The sequence below is a fragment of the Leucoraja erinacea genome, unplaced genomic scaffold, assembly GCF_028641065.1.
Source record: "Leucoraja erinacea ecotype New England unplaced genomic scaffold, Leri_hhj_1 Leri_120S, whole genome shotgun sequence".
Lineage (NCBI taxonomy): Eukaryota > Metazoa > Chordata > Chondrichthyes > Rajiformes > Rajidae > Leucoraja > Leucoraja erinaceus.
In genome coordinates this window covers 24,060-41,373 of record NW_026575462.1, presented here as the reverse complement: position 1 = coordinate 41,373, position 17,314 = coordinate 24,060, and the positions used below count along the sequence as shown (strand labels likewise).

The 17,314-nt window shown below is 49.7% G+C and overlaps 1 protein-coding gene across 1 annotated transcript in view; it reads left to right on the top strand.

Moving 5' to 3' along the window:
• Positions 1 to 2,994, top strand: part of LOC129715509 (heterogeneous nuclear ribonucleoprotein U-like protein 2) — a 45,875-nt gene extending 42,881 nt beyond the window's left edge. Inside the window, exons 13-14 of the mRNA XM_055665380.1 lie at positions 1,576 to 1,685; positions 2,658 to 2,994. Coding sequence (XP_055521355.1) covers positions 1,576 to 1,685; positions 2,658 to 2,832 — 285 coding nt within the window. The 3' untranslated portion in view covers positions 2,833 to 2,994. The remainder of the gene's footprint in view (positions 1 to 1,575; positions 1,686 to 2,657) is intronic.
• The last annotated feature ends 14,320 nt before the right edge of the window (positions 2,995 to 17,314 follow it).

Here is a 17,314-nt window from a genome sequence, read left to right as displayed (position 1 = left end):
AACACAGAAATTAGGTGCAGGAGTAGGCCATTCGGCCCTTCGAGTCTGCACCGCCATTCAATATGATCATGGCTGATCATCCAACTCAGTATCCCGTAGCTGCCTTCTCTCCATACCCCCTGATCCCCTTAGCCAGAAGGGCCACATCTAACTCCCTCTTAAATATAGCCAATGAACTGGCCTCAACTACCCTCTGTGGCAGAGAGTTCCAGAGATTCACCACTCTCTGTGTGAAAAAAGTTCTTCTCATCTCGGTTTTAAAGGATTCCCCCCTTATCCTTAAGCTGTGACCCCTTGTCCTGGACTTCCCCAACATCGGGAACAATCTTCCTGCATCTAGCCTGTCCAACCCCTTAAGAATTTTGTAAGAATTTCTTGTCTGCTTTTAAGAAACGAACTTTGTCAAGTACGGTACTTCGGCCCGCAATGTCCATGCCAAGTTAAAGCAACCTCCTCTCCCTGCTCTATATACTTCTATTCCCTGCATATCCATGTGCCCGTCTAAACGATTCTTAAACTCCACTATCAAATTGGTCCTGATGTTGGGGGAGTCCAGAACCAGGGGCCACACACAGTTTAAGAATAAGGGGTCAGCCATATAGGACCGAGATGAAGAAAAACGTTTTCTCCCAGTGAGTTGTGAATCGGTGGAATTCTCTGCCACAGAAGGCGGTGGAGGCCAATTCACTGGATGTTTTCAAGAGAGAGTTAGATTTAGCTGTTGGGACTAATGGAATCAAGGGGTATGGGGAGAAAGCAGGAACGAGGTACTGATTTTGGATGATCAGCCTTGGAGTATGGTGTACAATTTTGGTCGCCTAATTATAGGAAGGATGTCAACAAAATAGAGAGAGTACAGAGGAGATTTACTAGAATGTTGCCTGGGTTTCAGCAACTAAGTTACAGAGAAAGGTTGAACAAGTTAGGGCTTTATTCTTTGGAGCGCAGAAGGTTAAGGGGGGACTTGATAGAGGTTTTTAAAATGATGAGAGGGATAGACAGAGTTGACGTGGAAAAGCTTTTCCCACTGAGAGTAGGGAAGATTCAAACAAGGGGACATGACTTGAGAATTAAGGGACTGAAGTTTAGGGGTAACATGAGGGGGAACTTCTTTACTCAGAGAGTGGTGGCTGTGTGTGGAATGAGCTTCCAGTGAAGGTGGTGGAGGCAGGTTCGTTTTTATCATTTAAAAATAAATTGGATAGTTATATGGACGGGAAGGGAATGGAAGGTTATGGTCTGAGCGCAGGTATATGGGACTAGGGGAGAATATGTGTTCGGCACGGACTAGAAGGGTCGAGATGGCCTGTTTCTGTGCTGTAAATTGTTATATGGTTAAATGATTGTATTGAATGGCGGTGCCTGCTTGAAGGGTCGAATGGCCTACTCCTGCACTTATGTATCTTATGTACCGTGTCACCAGCCCTGCCCGCACGTTCCAGCCACTCCCCAGCTCAGTAAAATAAAACGACTAGCCTTCTGTCCTGGTCGTCGGTGAAAGGACACACGACCGTGCTCGTGGTGAAGTCACATCACGTGCCCAGTGCCCACTGACCGGCTGCTTGTTGCCAACAGGGTTACCCCAAAGCCTACGATCGCTACAGGCAGCAGTACGACCGTGGTTACACGCAGCCCTACGACAACCCCCGAAAAACCGGGACTACTACCGGGAGTACGCCCGCGAGGTGAGTACCGACCGCGTTTCGCCCTGCGCCGTCTTGCCCGCGTAACCCGGACGGGGGGGGGGGGGGGTGGCTATGCCCTGGTTGCCCCATCCCACAGGGTGGTTCAAGAGCCCAACAGTGCCGTCTGTACGGAGTTTGTACGTGCTCCCCGTGACCTGCCCGTGGTCTTTCCCGGGATTTCCGGTTTCCTCCCCCCACCAATTGTCCCTAGTGTGTGTGGGACAGCGTTAGTGTGCGAGGATCGCTGGTCAGCGCCCACTCGGTGGGCCGAAGAGCCCGATTCCACGCAGTTTCTCTAAACAAAACTGAACTCACGGTCCTGGAGGTCGCGGTTCTTACCGCCACCTTCCCCCAATGCCAGCAGCGACAGGAGATGCAACAGCCATTTTCGAGGTTCAGTTCTGTTTGTCCTCTTGTGTCAATGATTTGCATCGAGAGCATACATGGCTTGATTAGCATCGTAATACAGCGTGGAGGAGGCTTGGATTGCCTCAGCGCAGAGGGAGAGAGCAAGGAGGGAAGAGACAATGACTTTGAGACTTTAAACTGTGTTGAGTGTTTGTTATTTATTCTATGTTGTGACTGGAGGCTAAACCGTTTTGTTGCACTGAAAAGGGCAATGACAATAAATTGAATGCAATCCAATCCAAACGGGCCCAACTCTCCGGTTTCCCTTCCCCCCCTCCCCTCCGTACACTCCAAAGACGTACAGGTTTGTAGGCTAATTGGCTTGGGTATGATTGTAAATTGTCGTGTGTGTGTGTGTGCGCGTGTGTGTGCGTGTGTGTGTGCGCGTGTGTGTGCGCGTGTGTGTGCGCGTGTGTGTGCGCGTGTGTGTGTGTGTGTGTGTAGGATAACGTTAGTGTGCGCGGATCGCTGATCAGCCTGGGCTGTAAGGCCCTCTTCTGCGCGGTATCTCTAAGCTACACTAAACTAACCCCGCGGTCTCTATGTTTCCCCCTCTCTCTGCAGTGGCAACGCTACAGTGACGAGCGAAACCGCTACTACAACAGCTACTACGGCTACCGATGAGAGTGCGACCTTGTACCCATCCCCAGCCCGCCTCCAACATAGTTTCATTCCACTGGAGCGGCAAGGTGGCTGTGGGGCTTTAACTCAAAAACCCCTTTTTTTGGCTAGTGTTTAGATGTTATGTTTTTAATTTTATTCTTTCTCATGTTAACAAAAAAAGGGGGTGCCTGGCTTTCCAGGGCACTCCAGCTTCTTCCTTGGCAGACAGACCTACCACAGTAGTTAATATGGAATGTATAAAATGCATTTGGCACACTTGCCGCGACTGTGCACATTACCCGCGCTCTTTCTTTCTTTCTATCCTTCCTTCGTTTCCCTCGCCCTTCCCTCTCCCCCGCCGACTTCTCCCCCTCCCCATCGTTGAACCGGCCCAGTGGTGGAGTTTCTGGGGGAGGAGGGGGTTAGAGGGAGAGGGTGAGACGGCGAGGAGGCTTGGGCTGGGGAGGGGGAGGGGGGACACAATACAGGATGGTCCACCTGTGCCGAAAATCCACTAATACCATCGGAGCCTCGGAGAAGTCTGGGGCCCCCCGTCTCGCTTTGCAGCCGTCCCCGCCCGTTGTTAGATCGCCTTTCCCCGTTAGTTTGATGAAGATCGGCCAGGATCAGTGGCGAGGTAGAATGAAGCCAATCTGGAAAGGCCACGCCTGGCTGTCCCAACAGCCCCCAGAACTTGTTGAGATCTCTCTGACCTCCCGGAGAATTTCTGTGAGACTCCCTCCGAAGCATCTCGTCGAGAAGCCCAGGTGCCACCAGCTCTCCCAAGACACATTTGCCCGCGGGGCCCCGTCCACCAAATGCCGCAGATCTCCCAAAAGCACATTTTCCTTTCCTCCTGTGCGTCTTTCCCGCCGTGCCATCCCACCCTGGAGAGCTCCCCCACCCCCGCTCCCAGTCATTGCGGCCTGCACTTCTGACTTCAGGTAGACTAAAAAAAAAAAGCCGGAGTGACTCAGTGGAGCGTCTCTGCAGAGAGAAAAGGAATAGGTGACATTTTGGGACGAGACCCTGCTTCAGACTCGACCTGAAACAATGCTCATTCCTTTTTCTCCGGGGGGGATGCTGCCTGACCCGCTGAGTTGCTCCAGCTTTGTTTTTGTTTTTTTAAATGTCTATCTTCGGTGTAAACCAGCAATGTCCAGTTTCTTCTGACACACTTTTGACTGCAGACTCCACGCCCTCTCCCCCTCTGAGCTGCCTTTGTGATGGGGTGAGGAGGGGCCTGGCCTACCTGTGACTTCCCTCACCCCTGTGCTTGCCTCCTTTTGTCAGCCGTGAATCTCAAACAGCCCTCCTTCTCTCTCTAACTCCCTTCCCCTTCCAAAGCCAGCACCTCCTGCATCTCACAGCAGCCCCTAATCCCCACCACTACCTCTCCCATTGCCAATGTCCTCCCTCCCATCCTGCAGCTCAAAACGACCCTACCCCCCCTTTAAAATTTTTTCCCCCCCCCCCCCCCCCTCCCACGGGCACCTGCTGTGTTCCTTTTGACTTCACACTCGAGACGGCAAAGCTGGCGGCGAGCAGAAAGAGAAACGATCGGCCACGGGGAGCGGAGACTGTTAAAAAAGGCATCCGGAGCGCGCGACGGGCCTCTCTCTCTTAACCCCCCCCCCCCCCCCCCCCCCCCCGTATTGGCCAGGAAGATCCCGTCAGCCACGCTCCAGACGGCACAGACTCTGAGGTGCGTTTGCCTGACCAGCCGACCTGCTCCGCCAGCCTTTTCAATTAAACCGGGGCTGGAGGGGTAGTCGGGGCTTAGCTGTACAACAGTTGCTTTTGCCCCCTCCCCCCGGTACCTCTCCGAAGCCTTTTGCCAGACTCTAGACGGCACAAACACTCGGGTGTATCCCTTGACCAGTTCCACCAGCCTCATCAATTATCCAGGGACGGGGTGAGCTGCACAACAGCCCTTAGGGTCTTTGTGGTCTCCCTGGCCTTCTGGAAGCCAACTGTCGTGACCCCCCCCTCCTCCCTTCAGTAGTCTGTCCCACCCCTTGTTAGTGTACCATTAGCAATACTCCATACGCTTCGTCCTATTGCCCTGTTCAGGTAGTCCAGGCCAGAGGAGTGGATGGGGTTTTGAGTCCGTTCCCTCCCCCTCCGCTTGTACCCCCAGCCTGGGATGAGCATTTAGATCGGGCCGTGCGACCCAGAGCAAGGTGGAGCACTGGGCTTTATTCAGCAGGAATAGATTCTCCTTTCTTTTCGCCCGCCTCCCATGTTTGTAGTTTTTTTTTTTTTTTCTCTGTTAGATTTTGACGCGGGGACTCGCACCAGTCTTCCGAGCAATCTCCCCAGAAGGGCTTGGCGAGTGTCGGGCACGACACAAGAGGCACATCGAAGCGACGCCTGTCCCTATTTCCGCCGCTTTGCACCCTGTACAGTCACCCGCCACGGCCTTCCGGCAAGCTGTTTCGTCTTTTTAATTTTTGAGTTTTGCCTTGCTCGGTTTTTTTTTTTTTTTTTTTTAAATTTTACACGCAATATTTTACTTCACAAAAAACTCGGCAGTGTTTCCGACCGGCAGCCTACAGCTTACTAATTGTACGATTAATTGCAGCCTTTTTAATGTCGACTTAATGGGGGCGTGGGGGAAGGGTGGGATGGTGGAGACGGGGCTATTTTTGGATAAGCAGGAGAGAGATCTGTTGGTTGAAGGAACCTTCTTCCCACGTCGTCCGGGAGGGGGGTGGAGAGGGGGGGTGGGGACAACGGAGGTGAGGCATTCCTTCCTAGCCCCTCTCCTGGGCTGTCCTTTCCACACATAAGACTTGGCAGAACCCTCTGGACTTCTGACATTGGAAGAGCATTCGATTGTAAGCGGGGAGATGGAGTATCTGGGAAATGTTCAGCGCAGTCATTTGGCTCCTCGTCCTGTTTTGGTTATCAACTTTTTTTTTAAAACAAAAAACTCTGCTTAAATTCTACTCTGGTTGTATACAAATACTGTACGTGTGTTTTTATTTTTAAAAAAAAGAGTTCTTGGTTGTCAAGCGGAAGACGAGGTGACAGAATGTCGTCTCCCACATGCGCATGAGAAAGCTGCAAGGGGTGCAGGGTTTAGATTTTGTAGCTTCTCTTCCCCCGCTCGGCCCCCCACCAAACTGCCCTTTAAAGGTAGTCACCACCGAATGGCAATTTTTAAAAATGTATAGAGTCTGGTTGGAAGATGATGGAGGGTAGCAGTGATATTTTGTTGGTGCTGCTGTTTCCTGCCCTTGTTGCTTGCTGCCTGGGGCGGCCTGGTCATGTGCACACTCACTCACATGCACACATGTTCTCACACACACAGACACACTCTTTTGCGTGCACACATATACACACACAGAGACAGACACACACACTCTCATGTGCACACATGCGCACGCACACACACACACGTGTGCACACATGCACACGCACACACACTCGTGCACACACACATGTACACGCACACACACATGCGCGCACACACAGACACTTGCGCGCACACATATATACACACACACGTGCGCACACACACACACACTCTTGTGCGCACACATATACACACACAGACAGACACACACGTGCACGCATACACACACATGCATGCGCACACAGACAGACAGACACACACACAGACTTGTGCGCACACATATACACAGACAGACACACACGTGCGCGCATACACAGACAGACACACACACACACACACGGCTGGAGCATACAGCAGCTGTAACAGATCAGCCCCACTCTGGCAAAACTCCCCAGCATTGTGGGCTTTGGGTCTGATCCCACCTTCCCTCCCTGTGAAATCCACCCGACCATTCTGCTCTTCTCGCCCCCTCCTCTCCGAGTGGGCGATGTCAACCAAGCCTCGTCGCCGTCTCCGTCCCGAGAGCAAGCCCGCTGGCTTGTGATGGCACCAGTGTGTAGTGGGGAAAGGCGACGTGGACATTTTAAACACTCGTTCAGTCGTCTTGTGTCATTCATTCCGTTTCATGTGGGACTTACTTTTTCTTCTCCCCCTCAAGAAAGTAAAGCCAATCTTTTGTAAAGGGTAGGACGGTCTCGTGTATCAGTAGAGAATGCTCGCAGCCTATCTCCGTACATTATTTTTAAAATAAATTGGAGGGCTTGTTTTGGCTCTGATCCGAGCCGGGGACCTGCCCCATGAACGGGGCAAATAATCTATGGCTGACCCCAGGGGATCTGCTTCACGCAACGGTTTGAGACAATCCACCTCCACTCCACCCTAGGATGCCTTTCTGAACAAAAGCCACTCGTGCATCGGGAAGATCAGCAACCCCCCTTCCTCATTTGACTCCGGGATCAAAGTTGGCCTTTGAAAGCGCGCACCTCCTCCCAGCTGCAGCACGGCGGGGGGGGGGGGGGGGGGGGGGGATAATCCTTAGTTCGTAGCCCAAGCTTGTGCCCACCTGAGCAGAGACCGGTTGAGGGGGAAAGGGAGAGAGAGAGAGAGCAGGCACAAAATCCACCTGGACTCCTAAACGGAGTCCTATAGTCGCAACTGACACTTCACCGTAGTAGCTGATCCGTCCTCATTCTGAGTGGAGGCAGGCGAGAGATACTCCACAGTAGGGTGGTGGTGGGGGGGCATAGACTGCCACACTGACGGCTGCACGCCCACCTTGACCCTGGTGCTCGCTCTTCTCGATTTCTTAACGCTGACTTGCGTCTCTTTTTAACTCTGGGTGGGGCGGGGTGGAGGGGGGGAGGGGAGGGGAGGGCGGGAGCCTCCAGGCAATGCAGGAATGTGGGACTGTCTGGTATAATAAATGTGTGTTCAATGGAGTTTCTGTCTGTGATTGGGCACGGCGCTGCCTAGCGGTAGTGAAATGTCAAGGTAGTATAAAAAACTGAAAAGAGATTTTAAATTGAAAAAAAAAAAATTCATTAAATAAAAGATTTGCTGTACGCTGCCTGTCCACAGTGATGTTTGGGCCTGCCTGCTCTGTGATGGATGTCCGATGTGGCTGAAAAAGTCACTTTTATAACTACCAAACCAGGTTCGCTTCTTAATAAACAGACACCACACAAACTGTTTGGTAGACCAGTTCAAAACTTTACTTAACATCGGCCGATGGAAGGGAGGGAGAACTCCAGTCAGGTGACCAACACAGACACTTGACTGTCCTCCGTCCACCTTCTCCGAACAACAGAATTACATTGCCTTAAATAGGGTTTTTTTGTCCCCTTAGCACATTCCACAGACATTAGTCATGGTCAGAGGTACAGGAAAAGGTTTCCATAGAATGCATCACATCAAACCTTTTGTTTACATTATCCATTTTGGTGGCAAAAACAGGAAAGCAGACTATTATCTAAATGGTGGCCGATTGGGAAAGGGGGAGATGCAGCGAGACCTGGGTGTCATGGTACACCAGTCATTGAAGGTAGGCATGCAGGTGCAGCAGGCAGTAAAGAAAGCAAATGGTATGTTAGCTTTCATAGCAAGAGGATTTGAGTATAGGAGCAGAGAGGTTCTACTGCAGTTGTACAGGGTCTTGGTGAGACCACACCTGGAGTATTGCGTACAGTTTTGGTCTCCAAATCTGAGGAAGGACATTATTGCCATAGAGGGAGTGCAGAGACGGTTCACCAGACTGATTCCTGGGATGTCAGGACTGTCTTATGAAGAAAGATTGGATAGACTTGGTTTATACTCTCTAGAATTTAGGAGATTGAGAGGGGATGTTATAGAAACTTACAAAATTCTTAAGGGGTTGGACAGGCTAGATGCAGGAAGATTGCTCCCGATGTTGGGGAAGTCCAGGACAAGGGGGTCACAGCTTAAGGATCAGGGGGAAATCCTTTAAAACCGAGATGAGAAGAACTTTTTTCACACAGAGAGTGGTGAATCTCTGGAACTCTGCCACAGAGGGTAGTTGAGGCCAGTTCATTGGCTATATTTAAGAGGGAGTTAGATGTGGCTAAGGGGATCAGGGGGTATGGAGAGAAGGCAGGTACGGGATACTGAGTTGGATGATCAGCCATGATCATATTGAATGGCGGTGCAGGCTCCAAGGGCCGAATGGCCTCTACTCCTGCACCTAATTTCTATGTTTCTATGCATCACATCAAACCTTTTGTTTACATGGTACAAGATATACTAAAAACATTGGCCATTTGCTTTAGGTCATTTTATCTCCAAAGAGATCACCCTAGCTCTTTTCGCTGCTTCCTCTCTGTCACTTGGTCCCTCATAAACATAGGCCATTTGTTTCCAAAGATGTGACTAGCTATTTCTCTCTTCCTTTTATTGCCTCCTCCCCCATAAACATTGGTCATTTGGTTTATGGCATCTTACTTCAAAGATATCTCTCTAGCTTCTCCTCTCTGCCTGTCACTTGGGAGACAATGTTATAGGGTTTATTATCTCACACACCCGCAACCTAAGGCAAGCCTAATTTGACACTAAATATAAGCTGTAAGCTAGCCCAGAAGCCAATTTAATATCTTCTTATATTTTTAACTGAAATTCGGCTTCATCATGGCCTCTGCCTCAACGATTCATTGATGCTAAGCTTGCTTTGGAAGTGGGAGGCGGTGGGTTTGAACACAAAATGAACCGTGCGATACAGGCCCTTCGGCCCAAACTTGTCCACACCAAGCAAGTACCACCCACTCACCTGCGTTTGTTTGGTTCATACCCCTTCAAACTTGTCCTATCCATGTACCTGTAGCTGTTTCTTAAATGTTGGGATAGTCCCAGCCTCAACGACCTCGTTCCATACACCCACCAACCACCCTTTGTGTGGAAAAATCCTTACCAACTGCATCACAGTATGGTATGGCAACTGCTCTGTCTCCGACCGGAAGGCATTGCAGAGGGTGGTGAAAATTGCCCAACGCATCACCGGTTCCTCGCTCCCCTCCATTGAGTCTGTCCAAAGCAAGCGTTGTCTGCGGAGGGCGCTCAGCATCGCCAAGGACTGCTCTCACCCCAACCATGGACTGTTTACCCTCCTACCATCCGGGAGGCGCTACAGGTCTCTCCGTTGCCGAACCAGCAGGTCGAGGAACAGCTTCTTCCCGGCGGCTGTCACTCTACTCAACAACGTACCTCGGTGACTGCCAATCACCACCCCCCCCCGGACACTTATTATTATTTATTCAAATCATTTGCTATGTCGCTCTTCCAGGGAGGTGCTAAATGCATTTCGTTGTCTCTGTACTGTACACTGACAATGACAATTAAAATTGAATCTGAATCTGAATCTGAAAAAGTTACCCCTCAGATTACTATTAACTCTTTTCCCCTTCACCTTAAACCTATATCCTCTGGCCCTTGATTCTCCTACTCTGGGCAAGAGACTCTGTGCATCTACCCGATCTATTCCTCTCATGATTTCATACACCTCCAGTTTTCAGTTTGTTTTTTTAGTCACGTGTACTGACGTTACAGTGAAAAGCTTTTTTCCTTCTTGCGTGCTATCCAGGGAGCGGAAAGACATGATTACAAGCAAGCTGTCCACGTGGAGTCATACGGTGTGGAAACAGGCCCTTCGGCCCAACTTTCCCACACTGACCGACATGTCCCATCTACACTAGTCCCACCTGCCTGTCTTTGCCCATATTCTCTAAATCCATGTACCCAAGGTGCACAAAAATGCTGGAGAAACTCAGCGGGTGCAGCAGCATCTATGGAGCGAAGGAAATAGGCAACGTTTCGGGCCGAAACCCTATCACAACCTCCTATCTATGTACCTGTCTGAATGCTTCTTAAAAGCTGCGGTTGTCCCTGCCTCAACTATCTCCTCCGGCAGCTCTTTCCACCTATCATCACCCTTTGTGTGTTTAAAAAAAAAAAGATTCACCTCGGGTTCCTATTAAAACTCCACCCCACGACCCCCTCACCTTAAACCCATGTTGTCTGGTTCTCGATTACTCTACGCTGGGTAAAAGACTGTTTACCCGTTCTATTCCTCTCATGATTTTATGCACCTCTAGAGCCTCCTGCGCTCCAAGAATGAAAGTCCTAGCCTGCCCAACCTCTCAATACAATACAATACAGTATTTTTGTTGTCATTTGAACCCAGAGGTTCAAACGAAATTTGGTTTCTGCAGTCATACAAACAAGAAGAACCAAGACACAACACAATTTACACACCAATCCATCACAGTGAATCTCCTCACTGGTGGAAGGCGAAGTCTTATCTCTCCCCTGCACTCCTCGTTCTCCTCCCGATGTCGGAGTCAAAGCCCCCGGCGGGCGATGGTAAATAAGTCCCGCGGCAATTGTGAGCTTTATCGGCCATTCTTTTTCTTACAATCCAGTAAAATCATACTCCAGATAAGCACAATCCGATAAGTACGAAAAGTACGATTGAAAAGGCGGTGCAACGATTTTTGGAGCCAATGAAGTTTCAAAGTTCTTCAGCTTTACAGTCTTATTTTGGCCTTGAAGGCCCGTTGTCCTGGCAACGCCGATCGTCTCCGCCATCTTGAAAGCGGCCCTTGGTCCAGCACCTGTTGCCAACTACCCATAAACGGTGAATGTACAGCACAAAGAGATCGCACCATTGTGGGAGAGGCTGGCAATTGAGCTCTTCACCTCAGAAACAGGCCCTTCGGCCCACCGTGTCCATGCTAACCAAGTGGCATTCTGTCCCACTTGCCTTGAATTTGGCCCATGTCCCTCAAAACCCTTCCTGTCCATACATCTGAACAAAATATATAGAAACATAAAATTATAAAAGGACTGGACAGGCTAGATGCAGGAAAAATGTTCCCAATGTTGTGCGAGTCCAGAACCAGGGGCCACGGTCTTAGAATAAAGGGGAGGTTATTTAAGACTGAGGTGAGAATAAACCTTCACCCAGAGAGTTGTGAATTTGTGGAATTCCCTGAAGATCTTATAGAAACTTACAAAATTCTTAAGGGGTTGGACAGGCCAGATGCAAGAAGATTGTTCCCGATGTTGGGGAAGTCCAGAACAAGGGGGAAATCTTTTAGGACCGAGATGAGGAAAACATTTTTCACACAGAGAGTGGTGAATCTCTGGAACTCTCTGCCACAGAAGGTAGTTGAGGCCACAGTTCATTGGCTATATTTAAGAGGGAGTTAGATGTGGCTAAAGGGATCAGGGGTATGGAGAGAAGGCAGGGATGGGATACTGAGTTGGATGATCAGCCATGATCATATTGAATGGTGGTGCAGGCTCGAAGGGCCGAATGGCCTACTCCTGCACCTATTTTCTATGTTTCAACTCCTCTCTATAGTTCACACCCCCGAGTCCTATGAAATATTTCCCCCCTCACCTTAAACCTATATCTTCTGGTTCTCGATTTCCCCTACTCTGGGCAAAGGTTCATAACAGTTATGAAAGGAAATATTTGTCAGCTATTCGTGGGTTCTTTGCAGATATAACAAGCTGAGTGAACAAAGGTTAATCACCACGTATTACTGGTTCCCAAAAGATAAGGTGCCATATAAAAGGTTAATGTATAAAGCAAGAGATCACACCCTTGTGGGTGGTAGCAGGGAGGAGATGGCAATGAACTCCATGTCGGTGCCAGGGGTTATGGGGAGAAGGGGGTTAGGAGGCAGAGATAGATCAGCCATGATTGAATGGTAGACTTGATGGGCCGAATGGCCTAATTCTGCTCCTATCACGCGACCTTATAACAGCTATTCAACGCAGAAGCAGGCCCTTCGGCCCACCTTGTCCATGCTAACCAAGTGACATTCTGGACTGGTCCCACTTGCCTTGAAATTGGCTCATATCCCTCAAACCATAGAGGGAGTACAGAGAAGGTTCACCAGACTGATTCCTGGGATGGCAGGACTTTCATATGTAGAAAGACTGGATAGACTCGGCTTGTACTCGCTAGAATTTAGAAGATTGAGAGGGGATCTTATAGAAACTTACAAAATTCTTAAGGGGTTGGACAGGCTAGATGCAGGAAGATTGTTCCCGATGTTGGGGAAGTCCAGGACAAGGGGGTCACAGTTTAAGGATAAGGGGGAAATCCTTTAGGACCGAGATGAGAAAAACATTTTTCACACAGAGAGTGGTGAATCTCTGGAACTCTCTGCCACAGAAGGTAGTTGAGGCCACAGTTCATTGGCTATATTTAAGAGGGAGTTAGATGTGGCCCTTATGGCTAAAGGGAGCAGGGGGGTATGGAGAAAAGGCAGGTACGGGATACTGAGTTGGATGATCAGCCATGATCATATTGAATGGCGGTGCAGGCTCGAAGGGCCGAATGGCCTCTACTCCTGCACCTATTGTCTATGTTTCTATGTACAGGAGCCTGAAGACTGCAACAACCAGGTTCAGGAATAGCTACTTCCCCACAGCCATCTGGCTATTAAACCTGGCTTGGACAAAACTCTGAACATTAATAGCCCATTATCTGTTATTTGCACTTGATCAGTTTATTTATTCATGTGTGTATATATTTATACAATGGTATATGGACACGCTGATCTGTTCTGTATTCATGCCTTCTATGTTCTGTTGTGCTGAAGCAAAGCAAGAATTTCATTGTCCTATCTGGGGGACACATGACAATAAACTCTCTTGAATCTTGAAATAAATGTCTCTTGTAGTGAGAGAGAGAGGGAACTGGGTTTAAGAAGGAACTGCAGATGCTGGAAAATCGATGGTAGACAAAAATGTTGGGTCCATCATCGGCTCTGACCTCCCTTCCATCAAGGGGATTTATCGCAGTCGCTGCCTCAAAAAGGCCGGCAGCATCATCAAAGACCCACACACCATCCTGGCCACACACTCATCTCCCCGCTACCTTCAGGTAGAAGGTACAGGAGTCTGAAGACTGCAACGTCCAGGTTCAGGAATAGCTACTTCCCCACAGCCATCAGGCTATTAAACCTGGCTCGGACAAAACTCTGATTATTAATAACCACTTTCTGTTATTTGCACTTTACCAGTTTATTTATTCATGTGTGTGTATATATTTATATTATGGTATATGGACACATTTATCTGTTTTGTAGTAAATGCCTATTATGTTCTGTGTGCTTAAGCAAAGCAAGAATTTCATTGTCCTATACAGGGGCACATGACAATAAACTCACTTGAACTTGAACTTGAGGTGCAGCAGCATCTACAACATTTCCTAAATGCATTTCGTTGTCTCTGTACTGTACACTGACAATGACAATTAAAATTGAATCTGAATCTGAATCTGATCTACAGCAGCAAGAGAGAGGGAACTGTTTCCCTTGTCAATTCTTCCCTTCCCTCTCGGTCCACCCCCTCCCCGGGCACTTTCCCTTGCGGCCGCAAGAGATGCAACACTTGTCCCTTTACCTCCCCCCTCGACTCCGTTCAAGGACCCAAGCAATCGTTCCAGGTGCGACAGAGGTTTACCTGCATCTCTTCCAACCTCATCTATTGCGTCCGCTGCTCTAGATGTCAGCGGATCTATATCGGTGAGACCAAGCGGAGGTTGGGCGATCGTTTCGCCGAACACCTCCGCTCGGTCCGCAATAACCAAGCTGACCTCCCGGTGGCTCAGCACTTCAACTCCCCCTCCCACTCCGTCTCCGACCTCTCTGTCCTGGGTCTCCTCCATGGCCACAGCGAGCAGCACCGGAAATTGGAGGAACAGCACCTCATATTCCGTTTGGGGAGTCTGCACCCCGGGGGCATGAACATTGAATTCTCCCAATTTTGTTAGTCCTTGCTGTCTCCTCCCCTTCCTCAGCCCCCCTGCTGTCTCCTCCCATCCCCCAGCCTTCTGGCTACTCCTCCTTTTTTTCCCTTTCTTGTCCCAGCCCCCGATCAGTCTGAAGAAGGGTTTCGGCCCGAAACGTTGCCTATTTCCTTCGCTCCATAGATGCTGCTGCACCCGCTGAGTTTCTCCAGCTTTTCTGTGTAACCTTCGATTCTCCAGCATCTGCAGTTCCCTCTTAAACACAGAGAGGGAACTAGGGTTGGGTGGAGGGGGGGTAGCAAGACTACAACTCCCATGAGCCCTTGCGGGCCGACGTCAGCGCGCACGGACGCGGTGGCGTCAGAGGCGCGTGTCACGTGGTGGGTGAATGGCGGCGGCGGCGGGAGCGGGAGATTCGACGGTCAATGGCGGCGGGAGCGGGAGCGGTGACGGAGACGGTGACGGAGACGCCCAGCCCGTCCCCAGCGGCCTCCTCACCCACCTGCCCGGCGGGCGCACGGAGGCGGCTGTGCTGGCGGCGGCGCTGCGGCAGCTGAGCGGAGTGGCCCGGGCGCTGACCCGCAACGTGCGGCTCCTTAATGGCGGCCTGGAGAGGTGGGGGCGGCACTTAATATTCATGATGGGGGAGGAGCTTAATATTCATGATGGGGGCGGAGCTTAATATTCATGATGGGGGCGGAGCTTAATATTCATGATGGGGCGGAGCTTAATACCCATGATGGGGCGGAGCTTATTATATCAGGGAGCTTAATATGCATCAGGGAGCTTAATATGCATCAGGGAGCTTAATATGCATCAGGGAGCTTAATATGCATCAGGGAGCTTAATATTCATGATGGGGCGGCACTTAATATTCATGATGGGGGCGGAGCTTAGTATTCATGGTGGGGCGGAGCTTAATATTCATGATGGGGCGGAGCTTAATATTCATGATGGGGCGGAGCTTAATATTCATGATGGGGCGGAGCTTAATATTCATGATGGGGCGGAGCTTAATATTCATGATGGGGCGGAGCTTAATATTCATGATGGGGCGGAGCTTAATATTCATGATGGGGCGGAGCTTAATCAATCTGGGTCGGCGCTTATTATCCATCAGGGAGCTTAATATGCATCAGGGAGCTTAATATGCATCAGGGAGCTTAATATGCATCAGGGAGCTTAATATGCATCAGGGAGCTTAATATGCATCAGGGAGCTTAATATGCATCAGGGAGCTTAATATGCATCAGGGAGCTTAATATGCATCAGAGAGCTTAATATGCATCAGGGAGCTTAATATGCATCAGGGGCGGTGCTTAATATGCATCAGGGAGCTTAATATGCATCAGGGAGCTTATTATCCATCAGGGAGCTTAATATGCATCAGGGAGTTTAATATGCATCAGGGGCGGTGCTTAATATGCATCAGGGGGCTTAATATGCATCAGGGTGCTTAATATGCATCAGGGAGCTTAATATGCATCAGGGAGCTTAATATGCATCAGGGAGCTTAATATGCATCAGGGAGCTTAATATGCATCAGGGAGCTTAATATGCATCCGGGGCGGTGCTTAATATGCATCAGGGCGCTTAATATGCATCAGGGAGCTTAATATGCATCAGGGAGCTTAATATGCATCAGGGGCGGTGCTTAATATGCATCAGGGGGCTTAATATGCATCAGGGGCGGTGCTTAATATGCATCAGGGGGCTTAATATGCATCAGGGGGGCTTAATATGCATCAGGGCGCTTAATATGCATCAGGGCGCTTAATATGCATCAGGGCGCTTAATATGCATCAGGGCGCTTAATATGCATCAGGGAGCTTAATATGCATCAGGGCGCTTAATCTGCATCAGGGAGCTTAATATGCATCAGGGGGCTTAATATGCATCAGGGGGCTTAATATGCATCAGGGGGCTTAATATGCATCAGGGGGCTTAATATGCATCAGGGAGCTTAATATGCATCAGGGGGCTTAATATGCATCAGGGGGCTTAATATGCATCAGGGAGCTTAATATGCATCAGGGGGCTTAATATGTATCAGGGGGCTTAATATGCATCAGGGGGCTTAATATGTATCAGGGGGCTTAATATGCATCAGGGAGCTTAATATCCATCAGGGGGCTTAATATGCATCAGGGAGCTTAATATGCATCAGGGCGCTTAATATGCATCAGGGAGCTTAATATGCATCAGGGAGCTTAATATGCATCAGGGAGCTTAATATGCATCAGGGGCGGTGCTTAATATGCATCAGGGGCGGGGCCTTAATATGCATCAGGGGCGGTGCTTAATATGCATCAGGGGGCTTAATATCCATCAGGGGGCTTAATATGCATCAGGGAGCTTAATATGCATCAGGGAGCTTAATATGCATCAGGGGCGGTGCTTAATATGCATCAGGGGGCTTAATATGCATCAGGGAGCTTAATATGCATCAGGGGGCTTAATATGCATCAGGGGGCTTAATATGCATCGGGGAGCTTAATATGCATCAGGGTGCTTAATATCCATCAGGGTGCTTAATATCCATCAGGGGCGCTTAATATCCATCAGGGCGCTTAATATGCATCAGGGTGCTTAATATCCATCAGGGTGCTTAATATCCATCAGGGCGCTTCATATCCATCAGGGTGCTAAATATGCAGCAGGGTACTTAATATGCATCAGGGTGCTTAATATGCATCAGGGCGCTTAATATGCATCAGGGGTGGGGCTTAATATGCATCAGGGGTGGGGGTTAATATGCCTCAGGGGTGGGGCTTAATATGCAGCAGGGGCGGGGCGTTAATATGCATCAGGGGCGGGGCTTACTATGCATCAGGGGCGGGGCCTAATATGCATCAGGGGCGGGGCCTTAATATGCATCAGGGGCGTGGCTTAATATGCATCAGGGGCGGGGCCTTAATATGCATCAGGGATGGGGCTTAATATGCATCAGGGGCGGGGCCTAATATGCATCAGGGGCGGGGCCTT